Source organism: Amphiura filiformis, chromosome 6 (assembly GCF_039555335.1).
Source record: "Amphiura filiformis chromosome 6, Afil_fr2py, whole genome shotgun sequence".
Lineage (NCBI taxonomy): Eukaryota > Metazoa > Echinodermata > Ophiuroidea > Amphilepidida > Amphiuridae > Amphiura > Amphiura filiformis.
In genome coordinates, this window is record NC_092633.1 from 67,929,711 (window position 1) to 67,943,563 (window position 13,853).

Genomic DNA, 13,853 nt, shown 5'->3' on the forward strand with positions numbered 1-13,853 from the left:
ACAGGCTTGACAGCAATTTTGGCTCCTGAAATTCTGAGCAAAAAGAAACATTAGGCTAGCAGTGGCGTAACTATAAACAAATTTGGCGCCCCTACCCCCCCGAGAATATCTTAGAAGCGGTGGTGTGGGAATGGCATCGGATTATGATTTGTCGCCCCCCTAGTGGTAGCGCCCGGGGCACGGCGGTTGCCCCCCCTTGCCCCCCTAGTAGCTCCTAGTTACGCCACTGTAGGCTAGCATATCAAAACGTTAGGGTACCCTAGCGTCATTGATCATTTTCTTATTTCATTCCATTAACAACCGTCCACTGACATCAACAAAATTCAGACATTTTCTCAAAACATTTGTATTACTAACCCCACAACTTTGACATTATTAGTCGTATATCATGCTTCTTCATACCAAAACAATCATGAGAATGTCCTGCAATTTAAAATCGCATCGAAAACAATGTAGATGATATTGTTTACTCGCAAATAATTTTTATTCACCATCGCCTATGTATTACAAATGCTCCGATCTGTGCCTGAGATCCGCGTTTTTCAGCTTTTCTACTGCTTTTCTATGTATTTTGACCATTTATCTCAAAACGTTACAACGTCGTGGCACCATTTGTATACCTGCTTCCTTTTATCCAATTGAAGCTTGGGATGTTTCCAAGCTTCTCATCTAATAAAGAATCTGATTTGCCAAGTATCTCACTCGCTTATAGCGAAAAAACTATAAAAGGAGTATATGAACTTCTGAAGCAAAACCCCATATCACCTCTGCATGAACCAGGTATATTGGTCTCTCCGCAATCTGTATACAGTGCGTGCAGTGACACGGTTGGTATGCTGAGATTTCACCAAAGGTTAAGGATGGTAATCTGAGAATGCATAGAGCCATACACAGAGATTGGGTTTGACCTTGTGATCCCTATAAGCAGTGTTGGAAAGAAGTAATAAGTCGCAGTGTGCAAAGGGTCTCTCACAGCTAAAACGTTTTGATATGGTATATTAAAGCTTCGCTAACGTCCCAGAAGGACTCATCAGTGCCTCCAGACGGAATGACCAGCCATGGATATTGCACAGCCAAATTGTTATGATCATTATTATATAACGCTGTATTAGCGGCAATTACTGGCAAAGGATTTAATGGCTTTTCCTGCTGTATTCACAGCATGCTGCAATCCTTTGGCAGAGTATCATGTACGCCGACAGTGTTGCCTGTCCAATACCGGCTGACTGGATATTTTCCATCACTGGAGAAAATATTTTGGTTACGTGTCAACTATCAACATGACCAATGCTCTAAATATAGATTCTGCCCGTGAATGTAAACACAGCTGATGGCTATGGAAGATCCCTGACGAAAATAGGAATATTTTGGCGAAAATTTGACGGATTTCGACCATTCTTTCGGTATTTTATGAATATTTGTGTGGAGCAATAACTGGATTTCATATTGGTAAGTACTTATTCAATCTGGTTCTTTAGAAAACAAGATTTTGACACTTTGGCCGGGTTTGGGCAGAAGAAAAACAACACAGTAAACATCGTTTTGTATACAAATATCAATTAAAATGTTTTTTGATCGCCCGAAATCGCCTGAATTTACCGAACGAGTTTTTGTAAGACTACTTTTTGGCTAAATTTAGAGATTTTCACGAATCTCTGTGATTTTATGGACTTAATACTCTGTATTGGGAGTGAAATGGGTAGACGAATTCAACAATCATGACATTGTTCTGCAGTAACATATTGGTAAGCTTAATGTCATGATACAAATATTTATTTATTTGCTTGTTTATTTGTTTATTTTTTGTAGATTTTGTTCTTTTGTTGTTCTTTATTTCATTGAACAAGTTAAATCGTCAGTAAAATTATGCTCGGCGGAGCCCCAGAAAAGACAAATTAGGTTTATTACAATTTACATCATGACAATTTGTGATCATCACCACACCAATGCAATCACTCAGTCTTTGGAATGAAAATATAAATGAATTTAATAATAACTTATGATGGGATTTGTTTAAAAAAACTGACGTGGTATGGAGAATACTTTGTCAGATTTTTCAAATGAAGTTTTCTGTGTGGTTTTTTTTCTAAAAGATCTTTGACTCCTATTGCAGAATACTCAATTGCATGGAGTATCTTTGGTTATTTAAATCTTTTTAAATGTATTAATTAGGCAAAATTCAATTTTGCCGCCCCTTCCTCAACAACCCGAAAAAGTTGACCCAATTAATTTTCGGTGGTTTGAAAAAGTGAAGAGCAAAACAAAACAAAACAAAAAAAAATTTCCACTTTTTTTATACTTTCTCAAATTTTATCCGCCCATTTTTCTTTACTAATTCTTTTTGCCGCCCTTCTTTTGCTGCCCCTTCTTCTTCCGTAGCCCCTTCATTTTGACCGCCTCCTGCTTTTATGCTTCAAAGCCCCCCCCAATATGCGCATGCTGTAGGCTCTATATTTTTTTTCTATTTTTCTTTTTTGTAGAACACTTTAATCATGCCACTGTTTTTCCGTACTTTAATCATAGTCTGTTTCTATTTGTTTATTTACAGTATATTCCTTCGTGGACTTATGTGTCACCTGCATCTACTGTGAGGCTGAGCTTATTGTAAACATGCTTGGAGACTGACGATATGAGCTTGACTATTAGATATTTGCACCCAGATATTAATTTCTGTTTGTGTTGTCATCTTCATCTTGTCGACAAGGATACGATTACCACCAATATGATGAGCCTGATGGCTGACGACACCATTGTGCAAGGCAGTATAGTATAGAAGGTCTGGGATCTCTGCTCAATAATTAGACCATTCATATTTGGAGAGGAGAATCCTTAAATTAACACCCTGTAAGATGGTTTCTTGGGAGTATTTGGAACAAATTATGATGCATCTATATCCTCAAGGGGTACAGGGTGTTAGTCAGACACGCCGCTAGTCCAAATCCGAAATGCACTGCACTAGTCCGAAACGCTGCTAGTCCGACTCTAAAATACACTGTCAGCCCGACACAACGCTAGTCTGAATCAAAAAAACATTGCGCTAGTCCGAAAGTGAAAACCATTGTGCTAGTCCTAATTTGAAAAACACTGCGCTTTTCCGAATCAGAATTTGTCTTTCAGATTCGCTAGTTTTTTTCAGATTCGGATTAGCACTGTGGTTTTAAGTTTTCGACTAGCGCTATAGTTTTCAGTTTCGGACTAGCACAGTGTCGACTGAAGAAGTGTTTTCCAGATTCTGACTAGCGCAGTGTATTTCTGATTCGGACTGCGGCGTGTCGGACTGAAAAAGTGTTTTCAGATTCGGACTAGCGCCGTGTCAGACTGTTGCAGTGGTTTTCATATTCGGACTAGCGCATGCTTTTTTTTCTGGACTAGCACAGTGTTTCCACTTTCAGACTGACGCACCTCTAAGTATTTAGGAATTTGTGTAGTTGGACTAACAGCGTGTCGGACTTAGCGGTGCACCCCCATCAAGAACTATTCAAGCATGTTTGAAAATTGTGACTTGGCATATATTTGCCTCTTGACTGAATGAAAATGACAAGGAGAGACAGTATGGACTCTTCACCAACTTTTATGGTTTAATTATTACATTCATGCACACAGAATAAAATCATTTCAAAGACACAGTGTTTCAATAGTGAAGCAAGTTTGTTTATTATACATTGTAAGTGTCTGTCATCAGAGCTGATCATAAAAACGGTCGTCTTCTAAACATGCGATTTATTTAAAATTCATGGGTGCTAAAATCGTCTGGTGCAATGTCATCATGGTTAAGGGGGTACTACACCCATATGGTAATTTTGTGACTATTTTTGCATTTTTCTCAAAAAATAATTATACACTGGTAACAAAACTTATGTATATTATTGGGGCAAGATATCCAATTACTACACTGAAATTTCAGTGACTCAAGACAAGCGGAAATTCCAGTGTAGTAATTGGATTCCTTGCCCCTATAATATACATAACTTTTGTTACCACTGTGTAATTAGTTTAGAGAAAAATGCAAAAATAGACACCCAAATTTATCGAGGGGTGTAGTACCCCCTTAACCATTTTTGTAATACTGTGACATCATTATACCAGTTGATTTTGGTGCCGGGAATTTTAAATATCTCGTGTTGAGAGCGGCTGTTTTACGGTCAGTATGACTTTGTTTCCCAACCATGTTACATAACGCTTGAGAATTATTTTTTAAACATAAATAACGGCTCTCAAATAAAGATTCTCACTTCTCAGTGATTGCTGATCACTTCCTTTATAAAAGGTAATTAAAACTTACTTATAATACTGTAAAAGTGGACATTTTCGCACTATATTTATTTTTGCACTTTTCATGTTCCAAGCTGCTACTGCAAATATAACAATGTGTGAATATTCTTTTTGTGTTTAGGTTATGTAAGGAAACTTGAAATCGCAAATTTAAAAACAAGGGAATCGGATCAAAATTGGCAAAGTGTGAAAATTTAATTGCACGCACAAATTTCCACTTTTACAGTATATGTTCTTAAAATGCAAGTAAAACATTGATTCTAATTATGACATCATAATTACTGTGAAAAAATTAAAATGAACACATTTTGAGAAAATAGTGCTGAACAGTCATGTTCCCATGATGACCAACCAATCAGTTTTTTTACTTCAATATAATTTCGTTGTTAAACTCGAGGATTTGGTCAAAAGAAGTTTGAAAGAGAAAGAACAATGTCACAAACGTATCTTTGTTTATTTTCCCCAAATTGTCCATTTCTATGCACCCCATTCATTATAATGCCAGTTTAAAATACAGGTTAACCCCATTTTCTAATTTTCCCCATTTGATTAAATCATGGCTTAAATCAAAGTCATGGAAGAAGAATCATTGTTGAAGAGCATCAAGTATTAGTTTTGTACAGTCTTGCTTGGCATGGTCTTCTGTGTACAACAACGGTCTGGTAGCAGGACCTGTAATAAGGTGAGACAAATAAGTATAAAAAATCAAAAGAAGCTTGGTACCGGAACATGTTAATATATTATCATGGTTTGTTCATGCAGTGAAGTATAATGAACAAGCCTTCGGTCATGTTGTACAATTATGCAACTAGTAACATATTTATGGTTTACAAATTGCTCCAGATATAATGTATGAAGCACACTTAACATAGTTGCATACAAAAACATTGAAAATATGACTTTATGTCACGATTTTTCCCCAGTTTCGTTGCAAAAGTATGATCATGATTGAAGATTCGATTTTGTGGTAAAATAACCTGAACATTTCATGAAGGAAAATTAAAATCTCATAGGGCAAAGGGTTTGTCCTGGCAATAAAAACATTTAATGCAAATAAAAAAATAAATAAACCACATTGGCTTACCTTTTTGTTTTCTTGAAGTGTTCTCTGATGATTTTGTCTGAGGCTGACCAGGGCCAGGGAGTTGGGAAGCCACATTTGGCCTTACAAGTACTGGCTTATTGGGTATGTCTGCTTGGACAAGGGGGCTGGGAAATGGAATTCAAGGCTAGTTGATTGGGCATTTCTTCATCTGTATCTGCAAAATAAAATAAAATACATTTATGAATAAAATTTTGCTGGGTGAATACACATTTTAAAACGTCAACTCATTCAGTTTGTCTACAATGTATGGCACCAACATGGTCAGTTATATCTGCTTACCATTGCATGACCCAGGGTATGCATACTTTGCAAAGAGCTTGTAAGCTTAAAATATGGTACTTACGATGAACCACCCGATGTATGTAAAACAGAAATGCAGAAGTCTGAGTCATTCCAATCTAATTTCGTATTTTGCACGTCTCAGAATCATTTGTTTTAATACATCACGATGCCAGTGCAATGGCATGTGAAGTTGTAAACTATGAAACCATGAGCGTTCACTCTCAGCTGAATACAATTGATTTGGCGGTACTGCTGAATGTTTTCTGTTTATTTGTTTTCTTGTGCATTTTGAATTGAAACCAAATTTTTTTAAGTGGTGAATATTTAAATTATTTGGATATTTTTTCCATGCACAAAAAAGTGATGGTGTTAAGTTTTACACAGATTTATAAGAACAAAGAAATATTTTTATTTACCTAAAAAGTGTCATAAATTCACAACAGTTGCATTAGGCAATTTGAGCATCGATAGTATAGCCGTATTCTCTCCATCACATGCACCGTGCATTTCAGTCATGTCAGTTCCACACGTGTAGTAGCCTACTAGTACTAGTGAACCATGCTGCATTTGGCCGTGCGTTGAATTGCAGGCTTTCCACACGAACAAACAATAGCTTCTGTGCTCTCTACAACATCTTCTACACTATAATCTTCAATTTCTTCTTCATCATCTTCCATAAAAGCATCCAAATATTCTTCTAAATTCATCACCAACCAGGAAATCTCGATCGCCCATGTACGCAGCCATATATCTTTTTGTAAACAAAACAAGTTAGTTCCCCGTGTAGTTGATGAACATTAATTATAGCCAAGCTGGCAATTGATTTTAGAGATTAAACCCCCCTAATTTTAAACAATTATTACATCATAAAATCATTTTAATAAATAGATATATATCATTCAGGTAATAGCATGATGGTAATATGCATAAAATTGTTATTTAGTTTTATTTTCAGTTTGTGATTAATAGCACTTCAATACACGAAGTGCAAGTTACAAATACAATTTCACACAGAGGTGAAGTGACCTTTGTTGTGTTTATGAAATGTGAGACTCCAGCATGCTTGGCTTGGTGAACTTAGCCAAGGGCGTGCACCACTTTTTACGATCGCTCTGTGAGTAGGGACCAGGCGGCATACATGATACTTGAAAGTGGTTTGTCCGGTGCAATGACCATCTAAACAAATATTCGATTGATTGCAGGTATTTTATCGAGACCGCATTTAGAAATAAAGCCATGTTACCCAGCAGGGGTAGGCCCTACTTGATCCAAAATGGAGTACAGGTTTGCCGCTAGTGGCTAAAAAACCCGACCCATATCTATAGTACCAAATTGTACAAATTATAACCCATTCATAATAGTTACGTTGTAAAGAGCTAGAGGGCTGAAACAACAACACTTTTGTAAAACGTACATAACTCATTAACAACAATAAATCTTGCGAATGTTAGTGAGCTTTGGCAAAAATTGCATTGATCATTTCATAGCAAGTGTGTATAGAAGAATTCAAGTATCACAGATATACGTTTGTAGGTCCTGTGGTTCTTGAGTTATGTTGTAAGGGCTGAAACAACAACACTTTTGTAAAACGTACATAACTCATTAAATAACAATGAATCAAGTAACATTTCAAAGCATATGATTTGTAGAATGAACTTTTGCAAATCATCCAAGTGTTATTTTTCAATAATATATTGATTTAGATAATGAAAATCGGGTTTTTTTGCAGCTTCGACCAACAATACCTAGTCTACCCTTCAACACTTTCATTTTGTTAACACAATTTCACGGACTACTTATGCAATCAAACTGTAAAATAATAATCTTTCGATTTAACAACTTTATCTAATTTACGCAGATCCAAAGAGTTTTATCCCAATGTGTATAGAATATCATGTAGAATATATCTTGTATTCTGCACTTCTTTCTATTCTTTCTATTATAATTTATTTTATGTATAAAATCTTAACAACAGTAGTAAACCGTTGGCGGTATATATCTTCATAAAACTCGATCCATTGTGTCAAACCATGTCAGAGCTATCTGAATATCTGAAATGTGTATAATATTTTGTATAGATATTGTATCATTTAGAACATTGTATTTAAGGTTTTTTTTATTTTTTACCATGCCCCAACAATGGTCAAATAACAAGTCTCAACAAACACATGTACTTCCAACCAGTTGCAAATTTATAAAAGGCATAGAGTCAGAATTCGTCTGAACAAATTGTAACAATAATCAGATATTTCTTCCAAAATATTTCCCTCATTAAATGCAGAAAACACTTGAAAGGAGACATAGAGTCGACCATTAAAATAAGATCAAAAGATTTTTAACATGAAATTAGTGAGGCCGACTTTTCCTTTTAAATATGGCATTTTTATTAGCTTAGTAAAGTTTGATTCAAATAAGTGACCAAATCATGTCGCATCCTCCTTGCTGCTTCCAGTTCAAATAATCCATCATGTTGTTCGGTCAAACTTCCATGAACTCCACCTTCATAATACTTCAAGGTAACTTTGACTCCAGCCTTTTCAAGCCTGTTGCTATAGAAAATGCTATCATCGCGTAAGACATCAAAATTACAAGCGATGATATACGCTTCTGGTAAACCTTTCAAGTCAGTTCTCATCAAGGGAGCAAAGTCTGGATTTAAGAGAGTATCTTTGATGGAATCATAGAGGGTCGTGTTGCCAAAATCGTTAGATGTAGGTGGAACGTATTCTCCCGATCTTATGTTTTCTGGGATAATATCGTGGGACACAATATCTTGTTTTGCCAATAACTTCTTTGCATATGGCGAAGTGTGATTGTTGGTGGAGGCAGCTGCAGCGAAATTCACTTCTTTGATGCCATTGAGATACAGACCCCAGCACATAACCATAAGTGGTTTAGTTAAAATTAATGCTTGGTAATGGCCATTCTGTTGATAAGATGGCGTTTCAAAATCTACAGCTTGCAGCGCTGGATAAATTAAAGCCTGTAGTCTGAGCTTGGGAAGATGAGAGTATTGCGAGTCAAAAGTTAGTCTTTGTGAAACAGCCGCTGCTAAATTACCACCAGCACTGTCGCCGAATATCCCAATGCGCTTTGGGTCCACGTTGTATTCTTCTGTGTGACTTAGAAGCCAAGTAGTTGCTGTGGTGCAGTCGTCAATTGCAGCTGGAAATGGATGAACAGGGGCTAGACGGTACCTGTTATAGAGTAAAATAGAAAAGAAGAAACATGTCTTAACTATGTTAACCGTTCGTTTCCAGCGTATAGTTTATTTCATGATCATGAATTATAAAGAAATATTACAGTTGATACGAGGGGGGGTCAATAAGTTCGTAGATTAAGGTACTTGGAAGAGTACTATCCAAATTCTTCTATCTCACTCTTGAACATCGTCACTGCATACCTTAATGTACCCGTCTCAATTTTTCTTGAAACCTTCTATGTCAACAAAATGGAAGTCTTCCGATTGATCCATGAGCCACTCTTCAGTGAAGTCTAACCAGCATTGATCACCAGCAAACCTGATATTATGAAAGTAGGACTTAAATTCTAAAGTGGGTTTCGCCAACTGGAGGCCATGTCTGAACCACAATATGGTTGCTTTAGTTATCTGACAGTGAATGGCAACTTCCCTGGGCCTCAAGGAAGAACAGATGATTATTGTGTTTTCAACTGATTGAGTGTCCCAGGTTAAAGAAGAAATAAAACAAACAAAAACAAACTGAGAATAGTGTACAGGTCACAATCCAAGAACAGTCCCATTCCTACCACCAACCTTCTTCACTTGATAGCTTGCCTCAATTTTGCTATCAAAAGTGTATGATATATGCCTTTAATTGCACTTTCATTTGGCAAATGATCTGTCATCAATACTCTTCTTGAATCTCAGAAAACACCAATGAAGACCTCGACCTATGGTGACCGAGTGACGATCTTCTTAGGGGTGGGGAATCCAGGTGTTTCCACTGAATGAACCCATGATTCCAGTGATTAATGTATGTCTTATCACATTTAGACATATAGATGAAACTTGTCTCGGTCCTCATTCTAAGGGAGTGGAACTGATTATTGCATGAAGGTCCTGGGACCCCCAACTAGAAGACACCCTGGTATACTCAAATGTTAATGGATTTATGTTGAAAACTATTTCATCAGAATTGTTATATTTGATGGCTATCTCAACTGTCTTGTTTGGTTCTTTATTCATTATTCAGGGGGTGCAAGGGGCAGCTTCTCCCCTGTGACAGGGGCCCTGTCTGTCCCCATGTGAGAAGTCTTTCCCCCCTCTAGCACGTATATCATTAGTGGTGACGTCAGCAAGTCTTTTGGACCCTGGATGATATTCAAGGATGCTCATTCCATCCTTCAACTCGCTGTTGAATATCAAGGACTTCGTCACTATTTTCAGCAACTGTACATTGTTAAAATTTATTACCGTGCAATAAAATAGCATGCCATGTTCTACGAACCTTTTGACCGCCCCGAAGTCTTACATTATTCGCGCCCCTTTGAACTAACAACTTGACGTTTTAATTCACTCTTAGTAATTCGTCCCATCAGAGGACATCATGAACACGGTCGCAACATTTAAGTATATCATTTTTAAATGCTTACCCTACTGATACTATCAAGACATGGTCCAGTTTGGTTGCAATGTCGTTCAAGGCAAAATTATACATATCTGTTGAGGAAATCATCGGTGATCAATTATGGTCAGAAGTATATTGTTTATGGGTGTGTTCAGTTTGCGTTCGCCAAGTCATTCAAAGCGAGGACAAGATATAGTTTCCTATATTCAAAGTGAGGACATTTGGGCATAGCGAGGACAAAATCCCAGTCCTCGCTTTGTAAATAGGTGCACTGGATGACACTCTTTCTGTAGGGGTATAGGGGAGATATGGCCGATTTCCTCTCTTTGTATGTGCTATTCAGAGATGTCCTCGCTGTGAAAAATATCCTCACTTTGAATGTGTGAAACTCACTCTTGTCCTCGCTTTGAATGCCGGAACAGACACACTTTTATACTTGTACATACGTTTATAAACATGCGTCCTCTCTTTGAATGATCCGCACTTAGGGGCTTGATCGATAATTTGTGTCCCACCCAGCAGTTGCGCAGTCAGCCTTTTGGGACCGGGCGTCACAACGTTTCAAATATAATTTGTCGGCACTCCAAATTCCAAGCTATCCTGCTGACCCGCTCCATTAGTTTGCGGCTCCAGCATTACCCTTTGGAAACAGATCAAATATCTCTATTCTCTGTAGCAACGCGCCAATGATAATTTTTACACAGAACAAAAAAAAAAGAAGAAATATAAGCCCGATAATTAAGTTAAAGAGGAAGAAGTAGGCCTGCTATGTACTTACCAATGCTTCCTACTATCCATCCACCGCCGTGTAGAAAAACAAGAGCAGGTACTGGCTCTGACTGGTCGTCTTGTTTCCAAGATGGAGGAGCATAGATGCGAACCGGTACCCCGTCAAACGTCATGTCTGTAATTACACGTGATGAATGGAAGTCCAATGGTGTTCCTTTCAGTATCCACTGAGAATAATGTGACTCAAGCAATCCAGCGTTCCATATTTGCTGCATAAAAAACCCGATAAGGACATAGGCTTATTAATTATGTAAATGGGCAGGCCGAATTTTGGGCGATTACATGTTTTATTTGTTCCAATATAGGCTATGTCCCAGGTTGGATAGACAAAACAAGCGTTCCACTCACACACCCACAGACACACCCCCCTCCACCCCATTCCTGACACCCGCCGGCTACCACCCCCTCCCTCCAAATACCACCAACAACCACCCACAACGCGCACCGTTATGTTAATGCAGTTTAACAGCAGTCATATAGCATTCCTACCCCCGCAATGCGTTAAGCAATGTTAAGCTGAGCCCTCCAAGAGAAATTAAGTCCAATAGGTCTAAATTTTAGACCTCCTCACCTGCCACACCATGATAAAACCACGCTGCCTCCATGGCTCTGGAAGACCTTCTGGTACCGGTAAGCTAACAAACTGGTACCCTATATATACGGCAACCAATCCCACCAATATCGGTAATACAATTTTGCAATTCATGGCAAATCTCGGGGTGTCAAATCAGTTGTCTTTCGTTTCAATACCCGTTCTTAAAAATTGAACAACTTAACGTAAATTTGCAAGAGTCACAAACCCGACCTTTAATCTGTAACTTTAGTCAAAATAAATGATGACCTTTTATGATTACCTCTAGTAAATGAAACACCACCTAACTTTATATGAATGATTGGAAAATATATTGATCACGGTTGATTTTAAAATGATTACCTCCAGTAAATGAAACGCCACCTAACTTTATACGAATGATTGGAAAATATATTGATCACGGTTGGTTTTAAAATGCTCCTAGTTTTTATGAAATTATAATGGTGTACCATAATCCATTCTCTTGATTCTAAATTTTAAAAATATGACTGATAAATGACTTTACCGCATGCAAACACAACAGGATAGTAACATAAAAAGGCGGGCATACGGGCTTGAATGGGTACGGGTAGTTTTATACGAGAAATCCTTAGACAAAGGTTTATGTTTTGAAGAAAAATCCTTATGACTCATTTTTAAACTTTTTTCCACAAACGAAGCTCAAATAACGTTTCAAAATTTGGTACTACAACATTACTATAAAATCGGTAAAAATATGGACCTATCGTAACCAAAAATCTTTAATATGGGTCTTAATTTCGGCAATCCCCCCCCCCCCAATGTCCAAATCTTGTGATGCAAACATAATAGTGTATTATACTGTTATTCAGTATCAGCTAGTATCCTGCTGCAAGTAAACTAACACGGTTTGGGTATTTCATCAGCACTTTGTTGGGCGAGGTATCCCTCTCTCATACTTCTTCTCACAGACGCAGGTACACATAATTTGACAGTGTTTTTATGGAATGTACCTCTGGGTGCAACTGCAATAATTGAATCATTGCAATTTATTTCAAAGTGCTTCTCATACGCAGTAAACTGTGAAAAATACATGGAGCTGTTGACAGCCCAAAGGGAAGTACTAGAAATGAGTAATATTTCTTACAGCTACCAATAATTGTCCATGCAAAACTATATAAGATATGATCAGGATATATTTCGATGTGGTGGTATCAGGGATCAAACTAAAAATAACAAGAAATCGCCTTTCTCTAAAAACGACACTGCTGCTCTCCAGTCATCAAACTTAATCTTATCTGCCAGTTGTTGGTGGTACAAGCGTTATCTGCCTTCGTGGCGTTGAACCCTTGACATTGTTGTGCACAACCTCTCCTCCAGTGTCCAGTTTTTCTGCAATTGAAGCAGCTGTGTGTTTGCTTTGGATCATATCCTCATCTTGTTGTTGTATTAATTTGCTAAATACCCAGCATTATATCTACATTTGTATTGTAGGCCACTGACAAGATCAGAACCAATACTGGAACCAGCCACTAGATATGTCGCGCCTTAGCGCTGACTCTTTGCTGGGCCATATTAAAACAAAATTCATAAGAAAAAGTAACACTTACAAGAAAGCACCACGAATTGAGTCATGTCCCCTTTAATCTCGACTTAACCAGTTTTTCCAACTTCTCCGACATTAAATAATTGGACAGAGGTGATTATACTGTGGTCAAAACATAAAACAATATTTATTTATGTCTTATTTACTAACCTGCGTCACTTTTGTCAGCAATTATGATCAACTTATTTCACTTCTTCAAAGATGCAACCGCTTCCTCAACTAACGGTTTGGCTCTGGCGCAGTTGCCTTGTTCCAGAGGTTTATTTGTCCTCTCTTATGTCTCTTGAGTCTGTTCTGTTCTGAGCTAGACGATTGGCTTGCACTAGGTTCATTCCTGTCCATTCGTTGATGTTGTCAAACCATTGTTTCTTCTGCCGTTCTCTCTTCACTTTCCCTTCAACCTTTCTTTCTATTATCTGGAGTGTTAGTGCACTGCCACTTCCTCTGAGTATGTGGTCAAGGTACGTTAATTTTCTTGTCACCAACTCTCCAAGCAGCAGTCTCCTCCACACCAAGTTCCTCAAGTCGTTTCTCCTTCCAAACGGATGTTTAGTATTCTTCTCCAGAACCACATTTCAGCAGCCAGCACCCGGTTCTCATCTGCTTTAGTCACAGTCCAGCCCTCCTTACAGGAGTACACTCTCTACCGGTATATTGACA

General features: G+C 37.8%; 1 protein-coding gene and 2 long non-coding RNA genes across 3 annotated transcripts; 1 reads left to right on the plus strand and 2 right to left on the minus strand.

Moving 5' to 3' along the window:
* The first annotated feature begins 1,310 nt into the window (after positions 1-1,310).
* Positions 1,311-3,629, plus strand: LOC140155902 (uncharacterized). Its single transcript, XR_011859439.1, has 2 exons — positions 1,311-1,449; positions 2,549-3,629. It is a non-coding gene; the product is annotated as an uncharacterized lncRNA (long non-coding RNA).
* A 511-nt stretch (positions 3,630-4,140) lies between these two features.
* LOC140155903 (uncharacterized) lies at positions 4,141-6,531 on the minus strand. The gene is made up of 3 exons (XR_011859440.1): positions 6,076-6,531; positions 5,357-5,531; positions 4,141-4,944 (listed from the first exon to the last, which is right to left on the minus strand). It is a non-coding gene; the product is annotated as an uncharacterized lncRNA (long non-coding RNA).
* A 1,399-nt stretch (positions 6,532-7,930) lies between these two features.
* On the minus strand, positions 7,931-11,314 carry LOC140154322 (arylacetamide deacetylase-like). Its single transcript, XM_072176894.1, has 3 exons — positions 11,027-11,314; positions 10,274-10,340; positions 7,931-8,856 (listed from the first exon to the last, which is right to left on the minus strand). The coding sequence occupies exons 1-3, from the start codon at positions 11,250-11,252 to the stop codon at positions 8,046-8,048; spliced, it is 1,104 nt and encodes a 367-aa protein (XP_072032995.1). The 5' UTR covers positions 11,253-11,314; the 3' UTR covers positions 7,931-8,045.
* Between the last annotated feature and the right edge of the window lie 2,539 nt (positions 11,315-13,853).